Consider the following 20,478-nt stretch of genomic DNA (forward strand, 5'->3'; position numbering starts at 1 on the left):
AAAATTAACATACATGTTGTACTGTATGACATTTATAAATGTCTGAGATATAACATAATCACTTATCACCACATTCCCTGTTTCCACCTTGGTCTGAACAGCCACACCTCATGCTTGGGTTATTACTATAGCCTCGTATCTGTTCTCCTTCTTTCTACCCTTTGCTCCTCCAAACTATTCTCGTTACAATGGTCAGAGTGATCCTGGCTAAATGTCTCTCAGCTTGCGTCAGCCCAGTGGATTCTCATCTCACATTAGCAGAAGCTGAAGTCCTTACAATGTCCTACCATATTCTACCTGTTGGTCCTCTGAAATTTCTGCTGTCCTTTTTCTCACACACTCACTCAGTTCCAGCCACAATTATCTCCTTGCTGTCTTACTGTTCCTTGCACACACTAGGCATGCTCTTGCTCTAGGCCTTGGCCCTTCTCATTCCTCTGCCTTTAATACAGGTAACTCCTGGCTCACTCCTTCCTTTCCTTGGGGGTTTTACTCAACTTTGCTTTCTTGGTGAGGCCTTTCCTGGCAACCTCACCCTCCTACATGCCGTGCCCACCCTCACTGTTATATTTTTCACTTTATCACATATTACCACTTAACATATGACATTTATAAATAGCTGTTATTTCCTGCCTCACCTAGTACAATATATGGTCCATGCTCTCTTTATTTATGTCCTATGTCCCCAGAGAACCCAGTGAGAATGCTCTCTATAGCATGTACTAAAAATAAATTCCTGAAAGAGTAAGTGGATCGGTGACGGTACTCAGCAAACTCTAGTGTGACAACTGACAGTGATAAAAATAGAGAGTAAAGGAACACAAAAGTAGATTAAGAGAAAATTTATAATAAAGATTATTTCCTTTCATACTCTCAGTGTGACATATATAGGAAAACCTTTTCATCTGAATTTGCTGAGTGCTGAAGTAAAACCCTGCACTTATATAGAATAATTCTGCTTTAACACTCATCACTATGTGGAATATAACAGTACTCCATAACTATGTTGACCTAATGGGCAAAGGACTTAAACTGACACTTCTCCAAGGCGGACATACGGAGGGCTCAGAGATGTATGAAATGATGCTCAGCATCACTAGCCATAAGAAAGATGCAAATTAAAACCACAATGAGATACCACTTCACACTAATCAGAATGGCCATCATAAACAAATTGACAAACAACGAGTGCTAGAGAGGCTGTGGAGAAAAGGGAACCCTAGTGCACTGTTGGTGGGAATGCAGACCGGTGCAGCCACTGTGGAAAACAGTATGGAATTTCCTCAGAAAACTAAAACTGAAACTGCCTTTTGACCCAGAAATACCACTGCTGGGATTATACCCTAAGAATCCTGAAACACCATTTCAAAAGAACCTATGCACTCCAATGTTCATAGCAGCACAACTGACAAAAGCTGAGTGCTAGAAGCATCCCAAATGCTACCAGTAAATGAGTGGATAAAAAAACTGTGGTACATTTACACAATGGAATACTACACAGCAGAAAGAAAGAAGGAGCTCCTGCCCTTGGCTACAGCATGAATGGAACTGGAGAGCATTATGCTAAATAAAGTAAGCCAGGTACTGAAAGACAAATATCATATGATCTCACCTATAAGTGGAACCTATTCAACAAAACAATCCAACAAGCAAAATATAACCAAAGTCACTGAATTAAAGAACAAACTGACAGTAATCAGAGGGGGGAGGTGAGAGGGATAATGTGGGAAAATAGGGGAATGTCCATCAAAGAACATGTATAAATGACACAAGGACAAAGGCAAAGGCGGTAGGGACAAGGGTGGGAGGGGGGGATAGTTGGGGTGAAAGGAAGTAGTGGGGGGAATGGAGACAACTGTACTTGAACAACAATAAAAAAAACATGTTGAACTAACTTAAACATTAGCAAATGGAAGTCTAAAAAGATCTAATTTAGTTCCTGCACAGTTCATTTCCCTGGGGACATTGCAGTCTGTCCTTAGAAATTATGTGAAAGTTACCTGTTATTCTTTGGCCTGGGAAGAGGGAGATCTGTAAGCCCTACTAGTGATAATTCTGGTTGTAATGTACACAGAAGCAGAGAATCTAGTGTGCATTTCTGTTTCTGTTTCTCTCACTGAAATAAAAAGAAAGCTTTTAATCTGAATTCTTTTACATCACCAAATAAAAGTCATTAAAGAAAGGGTTTTGTTTCCTTCCAGGTATCTTTCTCCTAGTTCTTTGTATTTATTTCATACTCTATTCATTCAGACCCTGATAAACTTTTCTTCTACAATGAATATCTCCTCTACGTTTATACTGCAGGCACCTTGAAAGCAAAATAGAATCCTATTATTCTCTATCATTCTAGGATATACTTGCCCAAAGTAGTTACTAAATAAATGTTTTGATCCATTCCATTCTTTGTTCCCAGTATTCCCAATCATCTTACCTGTACTCCACAACAATCTTTTAAAATCTTTTTTCTGAACTCCCTGTTTATTCCTCACATGTGTCCTTTCAATATATTCCTACTGAATATCAGCAGCATCTCATAATTCTGCTCTGAGTATCTCAGTGTCTTTTCCTAATAAGAAACAATATCTAATGCAGGGATGAATTCAAGTTTTGTAAGGCCCAAGGATTATGCAATTTTAATAAAAAAACTAAAATTATGAATATGCAATTAGATACAAGCGTATATTTGTTAAAAAGACAAAAGCGATCACAATGAATTACAAATGTTAAAAATCTGACAAGCATCATAAAATCGTGCATTTTTTAGAATTTCCTGGAGCTTTGTAAGGGACACCACAACTGATGGAGTGGACCTCAGACTTAAGTTTTATTAGTGTTGTGACTTTCCATTCTGATCTTATTTTTTCTTTTATCCCATATAATTAACCTCACATTCTTAATTCTAGTGATTCAATTTCCATCATGTGACATCCCAAGATTGTCATGGCTCCCATACTACTCTCTTACCTCCCTTTTCCAAACCATAACTCCGTGTTTCTCCTCAAGGCACAATTTCCTCCCCACAACTCTTCATGAGTTAAGGTGCCTCCTAAGTACACATTATATGGGTTGGCCAAAACATTCGTCCAGTTTATTCCATAGGCTGGCTCTAGTAGCACTTAGTTGTCTTAAACTTCATTAGAAACAATTTTGTTAGATTGTGACAGCTGTCATATCAGCATGCATTTAAAAAAACTTACCCAAATCGGTGACTTTTTGTGTAGCCATTTTAATATTGAAGGTAGAAGAAAATATGCAACAATTTTGGTATGTTATGCTTTATTATCTCAAGAAAGGTAAAAACACAACTGAAAACGTAAAAAAAAAAAAAAAGATTTCTGCAGTGTATGGAGAAGGTGCTGTGACTGATAGAATGTGTCAAGAGTGGTTTGTGAGGTTTTGTGCTGGAGAGTCCTCGCAAGACAATGCTCCATGGTCGGGTAGACCAGTTGACGTTGACAGGAAGAAAACTGAGACATGAAGTGAGAGCAATCCATGTTATACCATGAGGGAGACAGCAAACATACTCATAATATTTAAACCAACAGTTATTGGTGAACATTGAAAATGTGTCTTTTATTTTACAAAAAAAAGGAAAAAAAACTAAACAGACTTTTTGGCCAACCCAATAGAAGGGTCTTGTGCAGGATCCCCTACATTTAATGCTGAATACCCAGTTTCTGTGATTTTTCAAAAATTACACACAAAAGGAATTGATAAGAAAGATTGGACCAGACACTGGGAACCAGACATATGATACCTATGACAGGATCCTGTTCACTAATAAAATGTGTTTTCAAAGTTTTACATGAACATGTAAGTTACATGAACAGATATTCACTTGTTTGCATGCCCATAGATTTTAATCAGAGCATGAGGTTTATTGATTAATATCTTGTTGATGAGGAAAAAAACTTAGAAACCTTTTAAAAGATTAGCCAAAATTATGGCTTCATGTTTAGGTGGTGATATAATTACATGAGAAATGGCCTAATCACTTTATGCATTTTAATATATTTTTTATTTATTGAGGTCTGATATTTAAAATAATATACAATTATAGCAGACACCTCTAGCATTTCAAGATTCCCTTATAGAAAGCCTGAAATAGCCCTGGTTGGTGTAGCTCAGTGGATTGAGCAGGGGACACATGAGAGGCAACCATACATTGATATTTCTCTCCCTCTCTCCTTCCCTTCCCCTCTAAAAATAAATAAAAAGCCTTTAAAAAATTTAGAAATTAGAAAGCCTGAAATGTATAACATTAATAGTAATCTATGAAAATATCTATCCTCAGCTTCTACAGCTACTCTAGTGCTGTAAACAAAGCACACAAAATGCATCAGCACCATTCATCCTCACTGTTAATCCTGTGAGACAAGTTGAAACTTCTTAATTATGCAGGTGACATAAAAGGAGTCTCAGAGAACACAAGTAACTTGCCCAAAGTCATGAAAATAGCATTAATTCATAGTCTTCTGATTCCAAGTTTGGTTCTGTTTTCCATTATAAATAACCTAAGTCCCTGTAGTTGAGAACTTGGACATGACCATGGTTGATTATTTAAGCATGCAGAGACATGAGGGATACAGAATTCAAGCTTAGTCTGGCAAATGTCCTTCTCACCATCAAAGATCTCCAAAGTGAAGGTAAGCACAGTCCTTTCACCACTTGTGTGAAACACTATGATAAACTATACTACATGTTTCTGAAAAATTATTTCTAAACCTGAAGACCATTTTGCAAAGACTATTATTACCCCAATTTCCTAAAGAGAACATAAGGCACCAAAAATTAAACAAGTTATCCAGGCAGGATGTACCAGAGCTGGGTTTAAATATTGACATTGATATGTGTGACTCTAAAAATATTTTCTCTGTTTATCACTGAAGCTAAAGCATGGGCAGTAAGAGATTTGGTATGGATATTAAATAGAGTGTTCAGCATCCTTGCTTCAAAAATAACCAATTCAAGTTCACACACACAAACAAATGTAGCTTGGCCTTGGCTAGGTGGCTCAGTTGGTTGGAGCATCATCCTGCACACCAACGGCTGTAGGCAGGACCCCTGGTCATATCTAAGTTGCAGGTTCCATCCATGGTTGGAGCGTATAAGGGAGGCAACTGATTGATGTTTCTCACGCTGATGTTTCTCTCTCTCTCTTTCCCTCTGTACAAATTTCTTTCTAAAGTCAATAAACATATCTTTGGGAGAGGATTAAAAAATAAAGTTGGTTCTATGGCTTATTATTTTAAAAATCTAGAAATTTAAGTACAGAGGCAGTATCACTTAAGACATACATAAATATTTCAAGGTATGTCATTCTTGTTGATAAAAACAATCAAATTAAAGTTTGGAGTATTATGCATACTAAAAATGTACAAATCAGATCAATTATTTACTTTTCTTGATGTCCTTATCGGAAACATTATAACTCCAACACAATTTTCTTCTGATAAATTTTAAAATAAATCTTTCTTGGGAATATAGCTAATCATTAATATCCTGACAATGTAAGTATGATCACTAAAAATAATATATTACAACCTATCCATTCAGATACCCAACTGCTATATTTTTCTTCCCAGAAGATAGTTCCCTAAATAGTTATGAGAAAAGCTTTGTATCAACATAAAATATGATCTTGTGTCACATGTACCTAAGATACCAGCTTGTGGGAATTTTGAGAAATCTCATGCTAGTTACCAATCCATACCTGGTTATCCCCCTGGAACAAGAACAAGGAAGCTCACTCATCTGTGTGGTGTGTTTCTTGGTCGCCAACCTTGATCTCTGCCATGCCATCTGTAACATATGCCAAAAAAGCATAAGCAGAAATAGAGACTTTCTTGCCTAGGAACATTCTCCCTTAAGTCACACAGGAGTGTGTCTTCTAATAATACTACTGGAATAGGCTCTTCTCCCATGTACATCTTTCTGAGGAGCTCCAGAAGCCAACTTCTAAAATCAAAACCACCACACTAAACACAGCTAACTTCAGCTTCACTCCAACACTGATTCTCAACCATAAATCCAACAGTGATTTCTTACCAGAGAACCCTGTCAAGTTCATCTTAAACAAGAGCTAGCTAGCTTGACCAATATCACCTGCATTGAAAAAACAATTAAAAATATCCAGGAGTTAGAATGTATGACACAGGCACATTTCCTCACAGAACAACAGATGGACAAACAAAGATGAACTCATTTTACCAGCTTTATGAGCCTGTGAGAAGCTAACTTTCCATACAGGTCTGGCTAAATCCACAAGCCAACACTGAATATCACCAGTTTTTACTTCTTGCTCTCCCATACTCCCAACCAATTCATTAAGGAGGTTGTTGAAGTTACATTCACATCCTAACACTATGTTACTACCTTACTGCAAAACAGCTTTCCAAAAGTTTTCCAAATTTAGTTTAAATATCAATGATAATAATAATAATGGTATAGATACAAGTTATCTTCAAAGTTATTTTATTAAAATAACTTCCAACTAATTGGATAATCTATCAATATAAACAAATAATTGTTTCAGATCCATTGCCTGAAAGATGTTTAGTTCTTATGGATGTACTGTTATCTTACAGACATTTTTGAAATTTAGAAGTGTGGTACATATATTTCAAAATTACAATATTATGATACATTATACAGGAAAAATAATTTGGAGAATAACATCAAGAAACTCAGTGGTTAAATAAAGTTTAAAATCAATGAAATGCACATAGATGATTAAATTTGGCCCATTATATTTCCTAAAACACTGTATTTTATTTATATTGTATTTTCTACTCTGTGCTTTCTAGAGATATAATAATGTTACAGGTTGATATAAAATGGTAGAAAATTCTTAACTTTAACAATTGCCATATATTCATTTTTTAATGTTCTAATTTTATTGTATTGATTCAGAATAAATCATTAAGTCTTAGGTAGGTAGAATACATGTCCAGCATTGTGAAACCACTGAACCTCAAATAGACAGGACTCAATATGAAAAAATCCATGTTAATCTGTATCTTTAATATAATCACTGTCAAACCTCCAGAGATTTTCCTGAAAATCAACAAGCTGGTTTTAGAATGTATATGCCAGATCAGAGGTCAAGCACTGTCTCAAGAGGATTTTTAAGAGCAGCATTATGTAAGCCCACCCTCTGTGTGTTAGAACTTAATGTAAAGATAGAATTAAAACAGGGTGACGCTGACACAGGGCGGGACGAGCAGGCCAGGAGGCCAGGACAAAGAACTTAACTTTGAAGCCTGCAGGACAAGGAGAATTTCTTAAACAATTTAGGGTATTTACAAACCTTAACAGAAACAAAATGACAGAATTACATATATAGACTTCTAACTTTAAATAATAAACACAGAAACTAAAAATACAAGCCACAGACTAGAATAAGGTATTTACAGCCTAAATAATTGACAAAGAATTATGTCCACTGTATATATAAAGATTCCCTAAATTCAATTTAAAATATACAAACAAACCAATTAAAGAATAAGCAAAAGAACGGGCAAATCACAGATAGAAAACCAGAGAGGTTTCCAGGCTGGAAGGACAGTTTCAGAGAGGTGGGATGATTACAGAAAGCTTTAATTGATTTGTAGGTACTTATGGCTCCTAAAATATGAAACACAACAAAATGTTAAGACTTAACATAGTATGGTGGGTACCTGGCTGTTTGCCATATTATTTTTTACAGGATTTTTGTAGACTTGACATTTGTAATGAAAATTCCAGGTCAGCACTTAAGTGTTGCTTACACCAAACCACAAGGGCAAAGAAGCTCCCTCTGCCCCATTCTTATCCGGGGAGGTGGGACAGGTATGGGGGGTGCTGAGTTAGGCATCTCCATACGTGAGGGGAAGAAACTTGTAAATAAGTTGTGCGAATCTTACAAGGCAGTTTTTCTGATTGGGGAGGAGGCTTGGGCTAAGGAAAATCACATCTATTTTTCTAATTTTTTAAAATTTTATTTAGTTATTTTTCAAGTACATTTTTTTGTCTATTTCTCCCATCCCAGCCCCCCCCGCCCTGTGCTCCCCCCCTCCCATTTTCTCCCCCCCCAGTCCTCATCCCTGTGTATTTCATACTTGTTCCTCTAAATCCCTCCCCTTTTTCCCCCTTAAATTCCCTTCCCTCTCCCCTCTGGTCACTGTCCACTTGTTTTCTTAAACTTTTCTTTTTTAAAAAGATTTTATTTATTTATTTTTAGACAGAGGGGCAGACAGGGAGAAAGAGAGGGAGAGAAACTTCAACGTGTGGTTGCCTCTTGCATGCCCCCACTGGGGACCTGGCCTGCAACCTGGCCATGTGCTCAGACTGGAAATCAAACTGGTGCCCCTTTGGTTTGCAGGCCAGCACTCAATCTACTAAGCCACACAAGCCAGGGCACATCTATTTTTAATGAATTAGTAAACATAAGATTCCGACTTTCTTGGTTACCATGTAATAAAGAAAGCAACCATTGAGAGTTGTTTCAGTAATAACTTATAAGACTGATAGCAAAACACACTCACCATTTAGTGCAAATGAACTAGAAACAGATGTGCCAGGCACCAAACACTCCCACATAGTACTTCTTACTGTGAGATCAAGATTTTAATTTCTAATATAAAACTTCTGTGATTTGTGCCCATCACTCTCTCTTAACCACCAGCAAGCATGATGACTGTGATGATTCTGGGCTAGACAACTGCCAGAGAAAAACCCTTTCTTACACTTTGCCACTGCACAGGGAAGTCGCCATACGTTTTTCAGACTACAGGATATTTTCTCTGTCAGTAACAATCCAACTCCTTACCCCTACTCCTGACATCTGAGTTTAAATTCAAAGCAAAACAAACAAGAAAAGGAATACTACAGTAAGTTTATGTAAATTTATGAGCAGTTAAGCTCAAAGTTTTATGAACCTCTGCCTAGAGGGAACAGTTTCCACTTTGTACATCTTGCCTGAAAAATATCAAAAGTTATGTTACCAAGTATTGACGATGTCTCAAGTGTATATATATATGGCTTTTTACAAATAGTAGAATGTGACTCCATGCATCATTTTATTTGCTTCTTATTTCCTATAATGAATGACATCTTAATAAGCATCCAATTTTTGTAACTGAAAAGGAATTACCACTAATTTCTATAATACAGTGCTTGAAATTCTGTTTTATTAGGTACTGTGGTAGGCACTGAATATGCAGAAAATAGAAGTCAGTGTTAAAGAATACAACAGTTATATGCACAAAGTGCAGAATATCAAGAAGAACTGAACCTGGTCTTTGTCTTATAGAAAATAAAGTGTGTGCCTGTTAGGACATACCAAGAATTGTATTATGGACTCCCCATATTGGAGACAGTTGGACCTTTGATGTGAGGAGAATATATTAAGAGTTATTTATAGAAAGTGTGATTTTAAAACCATGCCATGAATTCAAAACTTCCTAAAATTGTAACGATATTCAGTAAGTTTCTCCAGGTAAGAGTCTAGAGAAAAGTTAGCATATTACACAGGAAGTATCTAATTTTTGAAGTCATTATTTAAAGTGTTGAGTGTACTGAACTTTGTTTTGATATTATAATACAAATAAGGTTTATAATCATTCACCTGAGGGTGAACATTTAAAATGGAAGTGGCACGCTATAAATACACATTCGAAGTCCATATATTTGATGTACTTTTAGGTGCTCATATTAGTTCGAAATGAAGCAACAATATCAAAGGTCCAAATGAGAAAATATCTGATATCATTTGAAACCTCAATTTTGATGACCATTTCATGGCCCTGACACTATTATTCTAAAATTATTAAACTTTTAGACAAAGCAAATACTCAAAAATGGCACTTTAGAAATTTAATTCGATTTGTAGTTTAATTCTCCAGATCTTTGCCTTCATTTTCTCAACAGAACAAAAACCAATTTTATGCATTGAAAGGAAGACTAATAGGTACAAAAAAAAACGTTTTTTTGTCCAGCATTTTGTTAAGCACATTTACTAAATGCTCCTGGGAAATAAAGTTTAAAATATTAGAAGATAAGGATCCTTCAAGCACCTGATGGCCAGGGTTCTTTTAGAAAATCATTGTAGATTGTTGTAATACTAAAGGATTGGTTCAGGAAATATTCATTAATGGGACACTCTTTATGTAATTTTTATTTTCGGAGATGGTATATAAAGTATTATTAGAAATGTTTCGAAACCAATTTCTTGAGTGTAGCCTAATTTATCGAGTATAGTAACTACAATTATTACTAATTCTCAGAATTCTGGAAAACAAAATTCTCCAAGATTACTTAATGAGACAGCCTTGTTTAGGGAGATTTTTCAAAATGAGGTTGAATAGAACTCTTTCAAAAAATAACCAGAGGAGTGACTCAGAAAGTATACTTGGGATTTTTTTTCTTACCCATTTAATGTTAGTTACATAAACGATTACTTCCAGAATAATACTTAATTTATGAACATCAGATAAACTACATGATTGGTCAGTATGTTTTAAATCCAGAGGTTAAAAAGCTTGAGGAAATTGGAAGATATTCTTGCTCTTCCCCAAATTAACAAGGAGTAGAGTCCATGTAAATCAAGCACCGAGAGAATGTTAACATGTCAGCCCACATGTGTCTGTTCAGCCTGTTATAGGAGAAATGACCAAATAGAAAACCCAGCAGACTCAAACTGTTTGTGAACAACATCTATATAGTTGGGAGGGGAAAAAAAGCAGAGTCTATGAATTGTATTGTCAACCAATTTTCAGTCATGTTTTACATCAGCTAGAAAAAAAAACTGAATCATAAAGGCTCAGTCTATATAACTTTGTATTCATGAATGCAGAAAGATACAATCAGAAGAGGTCAAATCAATCTCTATGTCTACCTGTAATTCATCACACAGAGGAAGAAACTAAGTCACATAAGCAAAAACACATCTATCTATCTATCTATCTATCTATCTATCTATCATCTATCTATCCATCCATTTACCAATCCATTCATAAATTGTACATATAACTTTTCCTTAGAAAAGAATTAAACTCACCCCGTTGAAATTAATTATCTTTATAAATTATCTTTATCTTTATAAATTAATTGCCTTCAATAACTTTTTAAAAATCAACAGCCATGAAAAGTATTTAAAAATTAAAAAAAAAACTCCATGGACCAAAAATTGGTATTATCAAATTCCTCACATCAAGCATCAAAAGCAGAGTTGTGTCTCAACCAATCTACACTTGCACATCCTTGATAATCTATTAGGCATTGAGGCTGAGGACTCTGCAGAAACCATGTATAAATGAAACACATAATTATAGACAAATAAAAATCTTTAGTACATTAAAAACTATATTTAACTACATACACAGTATTCACACATATCCAGAGAATGCACTGGTCTAATCATAGTACATGCTTATGAAGAGTCATTTGGTCGTAGGCCTTCTAATCAGTTCATCTTTGGACATAAAAAGAATAAACCTTCATCATTTGAGCCTGGTAGCACAAAACATATGGATGGGAGAAAATAAATGATTTGTCATATGTCAAAGCTGATCCTCAAAATATTTAATGTTTCAAAATCAGGACCTAAATATTGACAGTCAAGATAATATCATAAACCTCACAGAAATACTACTAAGTTTTATTAAAGGCCTGTGTTGTAAGAATAAGTAAGGCAAAGCTGGAAATCATCAATAAGAATTATGGGTGTAAGGTATGAAAGAACTGGACTCTAATCAGAAGAAATATAATCATAAGAAGGCTTGACTTGGCACCTTGACAAAGATTTCAGAAAATGAATAAATAACATAATGAAAATAAAAACTTAAATCATATGTACAGCTATTAATAATTTCCCACTTAAACCAAATAGATAAACTACAAAACTACTAGTTTCAAAAAAGATGAAGTCTTCAGTGGCGGTTTTTGAGTCATAAAGTCACAAATATAATTTTAGGTACATTTCCATTTTTTTCTCTTGAATAAGTTTGTATTATATTTTTTTAAATGTATGAACTTAAAAATGGCGCTATAAGCTACCAAGAGCAAAGAGCATTACCTGACCACAGTACACATTTGTTGAAATTGTTTTTAAAATCATCCCAATTTATAGCACTTGTCTATTTCCATGGTATAAATGCAAAGAAGGGTATGAAATTTTACCTTTCAGTCATTCAAGCATTCTTGTCAAATTACATCAGGCACTATCATTGCTCTGCAAACTTTACTTTAAAACGGAATAGCATGTTCACTTCTTTCTGGAGTATGTTATATGAGAACAATCATGTCACTACCACCCTTAAAAGTGGGTCTCAATTCCTATACCTTAAGGAGATTGCAACGCAACAGGAGTTGCATTGGAGATGATGGTGTTACACTCATAGACAATTCACACGAACCCAGTGCTCTGCTCATGGTTGTTATATCTTGACTCACACAGTCTAGCCTCTAGTTCTTCATTTAGCTATCTGGCTACCTCTTCTAACTTTCCCTACTTTATGAATACTGTTAGAATATTTTTCATATTATGCTTTCAGCAACATATTTGGTAATATCCTGGTAGGTGAAATTCTGAAAACCAACAACCAAATAAACAAATGCAAATGGACTGGTTTATAGCATTTGCCTATCTCCATGTTATAAGCACTTTCACTGTAACCAGTTCAAGCCATCAAGGTGATGAAAGTGAATGTGAAGTCGGAAAGAGGTGTGCAGGCTGAGTGCCAGTGGAACACTGTGATAAATAAATATTTCCTCAAGTCTGTGTTTATTCTAATAGCTTATCACAATACCCACACACTTTCTGATGGGTTCCAATACTATTAATGACAATGACAGTACATAATTTTAATATAATTAAAAAAATTTAGCAGTAACAGGTGACATTTTATTATAAAACTATAGAAAAACACATTTCAAACTGTATTTAAGTTACAGTTACAATAAAAGAACTGGCTGAGGGTCCTTTATGATTAAAAATTGTTCATTACAAACAATATCACTCAAAACTTCCAGACTATATGCTATGGTTTGGAAAATGCAAATGACTGCATCATCTAATTAACAAGTAAAAGTTATCATTATGCATTTTGAGATTCAAGCTGTAACATTTTAGTGAGAGAAACTGATCAAATATTAACTTTATGGGCTATGAGATACATCTGTAAAGTTCACTATTTTAAAAGACTTATGAGTGCTTAGGGGGCTGGAGGTGGAGGAGTTAAGCAAACAAGAAAAAGAGAAAGAACTCAGGGACACAGACAACGCTGTCGTGACTGGGGGAAGGGGGTAGTGGGTGGAGGTAGAAGAGGGTATAGGGGATAAATAGTGATGGAAAAAATTAAATTAAATTAAAAAATTAAATAAAAATGAACTAAAATGCTTATGGCGTAACAAGGTGCATGTTATCTAAAGTAGACAGTACCTAGGCACAGAAGTTGGCAGATTTTTTCTGTAAAGGGTCAAAGGGTATATGTTTGAGGCATTGAAGACCATGCTATCCCTTTTGTGAATACAGTTCTCCTATCACTGGGGAAAACATCCATACTCAATATGTAAATGATTCTGGCTGTGCTCCAATAAAACAATATTTATGAAAACAGGCAGAAGATGGATTTGGCCCTTGGTTTGTCCATAGCTTGATGACTTGACCTTAACATGTACTGAATCACCAGATACTTTTATAGCACTGATTTCAATATAATTTTTATTGGAATTTATTAAACATTAATACCTATAACAAAGTACCTTTTACTTATAATATTGCCTCAGTCAGTAAAAATCTTGACTAATTACTATTTCTTAAAGATATTTCCCATAGGAAACCAATGGCTGAAAGGGCAATACAATGGAAAATAAGATGAATGTAGCTGTGGACTTATCTTCTTTCATATTACTATACAAAAGGCTCACGACCAACCATAAGGAAAGGATTTCCTAGATATGGAAAAAGAGGAATATGCATATTAAGTTAACACATATTGATAGGAGTTCATTTATTTTATTTTGTTTGAAATCCCTATTCTTACCTTCCATCAGTCTCCCTGTCTGTTCTGCACTTCCACCGGGAAGAATCTTGGCGATATAGGCTCCGATTTCTCCGCTATGTCCAGGGATTTCCTTACCACCCACAATTCTAATTCCTAATCCATTACCTGTATTGAATAAGTAAAAGTAATTATTAATAAATTAAGGCAAGACAACAGTTATCTCAGAGAATAAGGTACACACAAGTGGGCTTTGGTGCTCAGGAGTTAGCTAGAGCTTGTGTATTGAAACGGAACAACAACAAAAAGACATCATTCTCATTTCGATAGTAGTCTATACAAAACAGAACTTCCTGAGAGGTTGGTGGGATCTGTAGTGATTACTCTGATATTAATAAACGCTTTTTTTTTTACTTCAGCTACATTCAGTAATATACCAAGGCTTGTCCATACTGAGAAGATCTGTGAAAATTTTGTATGAATATGCTCCTAGTATAAGAAACTCTAGAGGATAAAATTTACTTTTAAAATTGAGGAGCATCTTCTTATAAAAAGATAAAAATGGCTATCCCACATTGAGTGGACATAATTCAAACATACAAATGCTTGCAATTGATAAAGTGAAACATGATCGTATCCAATGTTATTCACTTCTTAGCCTTTCTCATTAGATAATATTGTTTGTAAATTAATTCCACAAGTACTACCAGACACCATAAAATTATTCTTGACTGATGAGCAAGTGAGTAAACTGTTCTTTACCCCAAAGAACAGCTTGTTCTGTAGGAGAATGATTATCATGAGAGACATAACTGAGTTACAAATGGTCTTTTGATACTTTGTTTTTTTAAAAAACAGCTAATAATTAGTAAGTATATACAATGTCAGATATATTTTTGTTACAAACATCAAGTATTTAAAATGACAGTACTAAAAGAGAGCAGAGACCTTTCCCATTTCTGCAGTTACAATTAATTATCTCTTTAAATTAAAATATATTCCACACGGTAATTGAAGTACCATTTTCAACTCTCAAAATCTCCAAAATAGTAAGAGTCAACTCTCTTCAAAATCCCATTCCCTTCCCACTTTACTCTTCAAAAACCACCCTTCTGGTCAGCAGTGGTCCAGTTCCAACTCTGAACAAGCAGTGGCACTGAATTATGAATGAAGGCTGTGTGACATTTACCCAGTAGGGATTTATTTTGGTAAAACATTGTTTCTTATTTCCAGGTGATATGATACTTCCAAATGAATTCCCTCACTCCTTCTCTTCCTCCACTCTTCCTTCCCTGCTTCCCTCCTTCTTCTTCCACTGTTTCCCCATTTTTTCTCCCTCTGTTTACCTGCTACCTGACTCACTGTCTCTGCTTTTTCACCAGGGTATGTGTTCTGAAGATTTAGCATTAAAACCCAAACAACAAAACAAACAAGCCAGCAAAATAAAAACAAGAACACTGAAATAGAGAACAGGGGGACAGCGACCAGAGGGGAGAGGGGAGGGAATTTCAGGGGAAAAAAATGGAAGGATTTACAGGAACTAGTATAAAGGACACATGGACAACAGCTAAGAGGGGTGGAAGTGGGAGGGAGGTGGGGGGTACGGAGGGGGTGGGTGGGATGGGAGTAAAAGACAGAAAACTGTACTTGAAAAAAAAATTTTTTTAAAAGTTAAAAAAACCCAAAAAACAAAACAAATTAGCTAATGCGCCCAATTGATGTTTTCAAGGGGTCAGAGTCAAATAAGATACTAGCTCTCGCCGACTGTGCTGTGGAGCTTTTCTGGCACAAGTTCCTTTGTCTGGTGTTACTAATCGTAGTAGAGATTGATTTACGTTACAAATTAATGATAACTGAGTAAATGCAGAACATCACCTAATACATCACTTAGTCTCAACTGTCTCTAGGTAGAGACAGTTTTTAGACATTAGCCTCAAGGATTCATAATAACTGATTCTACTATAAGATAATAAATATATATGCTAAAGTGTAGCAGAGGAAGACAAGTTTCAGTCACTCTTCATTAAATTACTTTGGCCTGTTTTTGAGTATACTAAGGAAGTTACAAAATGATGATTTAAAAATAGCTGGCCTGCCCTGACCAGTGTGGCTTAGTTGGTTGAGTGTCATTCTGCAAACTGAACAGTGGCTGGTTCGATTCCTGGTCAGGGACACAGGCCTGGGTTGCAGTGTCCTTGGTTGGGGTGTGTGCGAGAGGCAATCAATCAATCAATGTTTCTGTCTCACATTGGTATTTCTCTATCTCTCTTTCTCCCTTCCTACCCCTCTATTTATTTATTTAGAAATAAATACATAAAATCTTAAAAAATAAAAATGGCTGGCCATAATTAAAGGTTAGTCTATGTAATTTATTCGGAGAAAACAAAAATAGGTTCTTAATCAAAGATCTGGTTTTGCTTCCCATGTCTGAATCACTCACAAGCTATAATTCATCACTTGTTAAAGATTTTATAAAAATCCAGACAGACACTGGGTTTCTAATGTGGTCAACATGTTCAGATCTATCTTAAGACATGTTCCATCTGACACCCAAAAATATAATTCATGATGTTTCCTTAGCATAAAGGTATACATTAAAGACCATGCCTTATATCAAAATGTATCATAATTTATGCCAGAATGTAATAGAGAAGAGTAGGATATAGTACTCAGGAAATTGATCCAAATATTACTATTTAAGCTTGAATACTAGAATATACATATAGCTCATAAAAATAATTTCAGTACTTTATATTAAATGGTGCATTATGCTTAGAATTTACAAATAGAATTGTTACAATGTGTAAAGGTGTAGCTCAAAAAGTACTTTAGAACTTTAAAATCTATTAATATAAATAAGTGACTATTTAAAAACATTGGTTATAATTTCATTCTGTAGATGACACTGTCTACAGAATGGGTTACGTTGCTGGGTCTTTAGGACGATTTAATTTTAAGTGACTGCACACATTCTAAAACCCTACACTAAAGGATAAGTGATAGGAAACTATAATTATATCCATGTTCGTAAGTAGCACAACACAGTAATTATTGAATTTTGTCAAATATAGCCTTGCACAAGTGAATCAAGTACTCAAAAAAATTCTAAATATATAAGACTCACTATCTTTGGTAAAATGGGAGTAATATATAGTCGTGACAATACTATGAAAAATAAGATTTTATGTGTATACAAACTTTCATGCACAGAGTAAATTTTCAAAAATTACTGTTATTCTTGTTGATGTTGTGGTTTTTACTACTGTTTTTCACATGCACAATAAAGTAACAGAAATATTAAAATTTCATGGAAGGACAGCATGGTAAAAAATAAAACAACTTAGAAGGGTAACATTTTTTGATTATTTAACAGTGGCTGCCTGTATTTTAATTTGGATGGCATGAATATAAATTTAATTTAAACTTTTAAAAATTAAACTTGGAAATTTTTATTTAACATTTCAATAGCTATACCCCAGTGTATTATATATTAAATACAGATAAAATGAACACAAATGTTTTTACAAAAATAAAACATCTGAGCTTGAATCCAAAACACAGATTCCAATAAAAGACTTAAGCTCTAGAAACATCATTTTTAACTGAAATGCTTTGATCTAAATGGTCCTTGGCAAGTAATGTTTACATTATTGTTACTTTTCAAATTGTGACATGTTTTCACACAAAGGGACATCTTTGGCGCACCCTGTTCTGGTGACCAGGGAGACTGCACCACTGGGCTCCACAGGACATCTACTACATAAGGCCACTCCACAAGGACTGGGAGGCACAGGAGATCTATGTAATACAAGGAACAGACACAGGGCGTCAGCCAAAATCAGAAGACAGCAGAACCTGTCACAAATGAAAGGAAAAAATAACACTCCAGGAAAAAAAAAAACTAAACAAAATGGAGACCAGCAATCTGCCACATTCAGAGTTCAAAACACTGGTTATAAGGATGCTCAATGAAGTTAAGAGAACAGTAGAATAACTCAGTAAGAAGTTTAACTGAGTGATATAAAACATAAAAATGGAGGTAGAAATCACAAAAAATTGAACCAGTCATAAATAAAAAGTACAATAACTGAGATGAAAAATAAGGGGTAATCAACAAATTAGAAAAAGCAGAAGATTAAATCAGTGATTTAGAAGACAAGGTAGTAGAAAACACCAATCAATACAAAAAAAGAAAAAAAATTAAATGAAGATAGTTTAAGAGACCTGTGAGTCAATACCAAGTGTAGAAAAATGGCACCATAGCAGTACCAACCAGGACTGAAAATCTTTTCAAGAAATAATGACCGCAATTTCCCTTACCTGGAGAGGAAAATAAACACAAACTCAAAAAGCCCACCTTACAATATATCATACTTAGAATGCCAATGGTTAAAGACAAAGAGAGACTCTTTTTTAAAAAAGATCAAATTCAAGGAGTTCATCATCACCAAGCCCTTATTATATGAAATGTTAAAGGGACTCACCTAAGAAAAAGAAGATAAAAAAGATGAATAGTGAAAGGACAGCAAACGCAGTTATTAACCACACCTAAAACAAAAGCAAACTAACAGGACGGCTAGATCAGGAGCAGAACCATAGAAATGAAGATCACATGGAGGGTTAGCAACAGGGGAGTGGAGAAGGAGAAGGGGGGAGAAGGTACAGAAAATAAGTAGCATAGACAGTAGGTAGAAAATAGATGGGGGGGCAAGAATAGTAGGGGAAATATAGAATCTAAAGAACTTGAGATACCTGGTCATGAACTAAAGGGGGGGAATGGTGGGGGAGGGGGTGTGCAGGGGGAGGGGAATGAAGAGGGGAAATAGAACAACTGTAATGGCATAATCAACAAAATATATTTTAAAAAAGTTTAATGTATTAGAGTGACATGGGTTACTCTAAGACATTACAGGTTTTGAGTGTACAAGTCTATGATACATCATCTGTATATTGCATCACGTGCCCATCACCCAAACTCAAATATTCTTCCATCATCATATATTTGAAACCCTTTAACCTTTACTACTCCCCACCCCACTTCCCTCTGTTAACCTCCATACTATTAGCAGAATCTATGAGTTTTTGCTTCTTTGATTTGCTTATTTGTTCATCTGTTACTTTCAGTTTTGTATTACACATATGAGTGAAGCCCCTATTCTTTCTCACTTCTGACTTTTTTCACCTAGCAAAATATTCTCAAGAACCATTCCTGTTTTCACAAATGGTCATACTGCATCTATTCTTATGGCTGAGTGGCGTTCCATTGTACACATTTACCACATGTTCTTTATTCAAACATCTATCAAAGGACACTTCAGTAGTTCCACGAATCAGCCACCATTAATAACACTGCAATGAACACAGAGGTGCATATATCTCTCTAAATAAATATTTAAAAAACTTTTGGGTACATATCCACAAGAGAGGTTATTGGGTCGTATGGTAACTTTTCATAATTGTTTCAGGAGCCTCCATAATTTTGCATAGTGGCTGAACCAACTTACATTCCAACCAGCTATGAATGAGGGTTCCTTTTTATCTACAACCTCTCCAACATTTGTTAATATTTATTTTGTTGATTATAGACATTCTACCAAGTGTGAGTTGGTATCTCCTTGCAGTTTTTATATGCATTTTCCTAACAGTTACTAAAGTTGAGCATCTGTTCATAAATCTGTTGGCCACTTATATGAAAGAGAATCCAAGGTACTCTCATATGACTGTCAGCTTATTTCTCAACAGAAACTATTCAGGCCAAAAAGCATTGGCATCAAATACTCAAAGTGATGAAAAGCAAGAACCTACAACCAAGATTACTCTACCCAGCAAGGCTATCATTTAGAATCAAAAGAACAGAAAAAGAGATTCCCAGACAAGAAAAAGCAACAGGGGTTCAAAGTACCGAACTAGTATTACATGAAATGCTAAAGGGAGAGGAGAAGAAGGAGATGGGGAAGGGGAGTGAAAAGGGAAGGCAGAAAAGGAAAACAATATGAATAATAAAATGGCAATAATTACATGCCTATCGATAATCACATTAAATGTAAATGGATTAAATGCTCCAATCAAAATACAGAGGGTGCCTGAATGGATAAGAAAACGAGACCCATACATATACTGCCTGTAAGAGATTCACTTCAGATCAAAAGACACTCAACAAGTTGGAAGCAAAGGAATAAAGAAAGATATTTCATGCAAATGGATACAACGAAAAAGCTGAGCGAGTGATACTTATATCGGACAAAATAGACTTTAAAACAAAGGCTATACAAAGAAGGACCAGCAAATTTACTTCTGGGTATGTATCAAAAATAACCCCAAACTAATTTGAATCTCTGTGTTTATTGCAGCATGATTTACAATATTCAAGATATGGAAGCAATGCAAGTGTCTATCAGTAAATGATTGGATAAAGAAAAGGTGGTACATATATATACAATAGAATACATTCAACCACACACAAATAAGCCACTTGTGACAACATGGATGTACCTAG

General features: G+C 35.1%; 1 protein-coding gene across 3 annotated transcripts in view; it reads right to left on the reverse strand.

The window, feature by feature from the left end:
- Nucleotides 1-20,478, reverse strand: part of PCLO (piccolo presynaptic cytomatrix protein) — a 368,924-nt gene that overhangs the window by 96,826 nt on the left and 251,620 nt on the right. For all 3 annotated transcript variants that reach the window (XM_053672786.1, XM_053672788.1, XM_053672787.1), the window contains exon 10: nucleotides 14,025-14,150. In XM_053672786.1, coding sequence (XP_053528761.1) covers nucleotides 14,025-14,150 — 126 coding nt within the window. The remainder of the gene's footprint in view (nucleotides 1-14,024; nucleotides 14,151-20,478) is intronic.

This window comes from Artibeus jamaicensis, unplaced genomic scaffold (genome assembly GCF_021234435.1).
Source record: "Artibeus jamaicensis isolate MK-2021 breed Jamaican fruit bat unplaced genomic scaffold, CSHL_Jam_final contig_787, whole genome shotgun sequence".
Classification (NCBI taxonomy): Eukaryota; Metazoa; Chordata; class Mammalia; order Chiroptera; family Phyllostomidae; genus Artibeus; species Artibeus jamaicensis.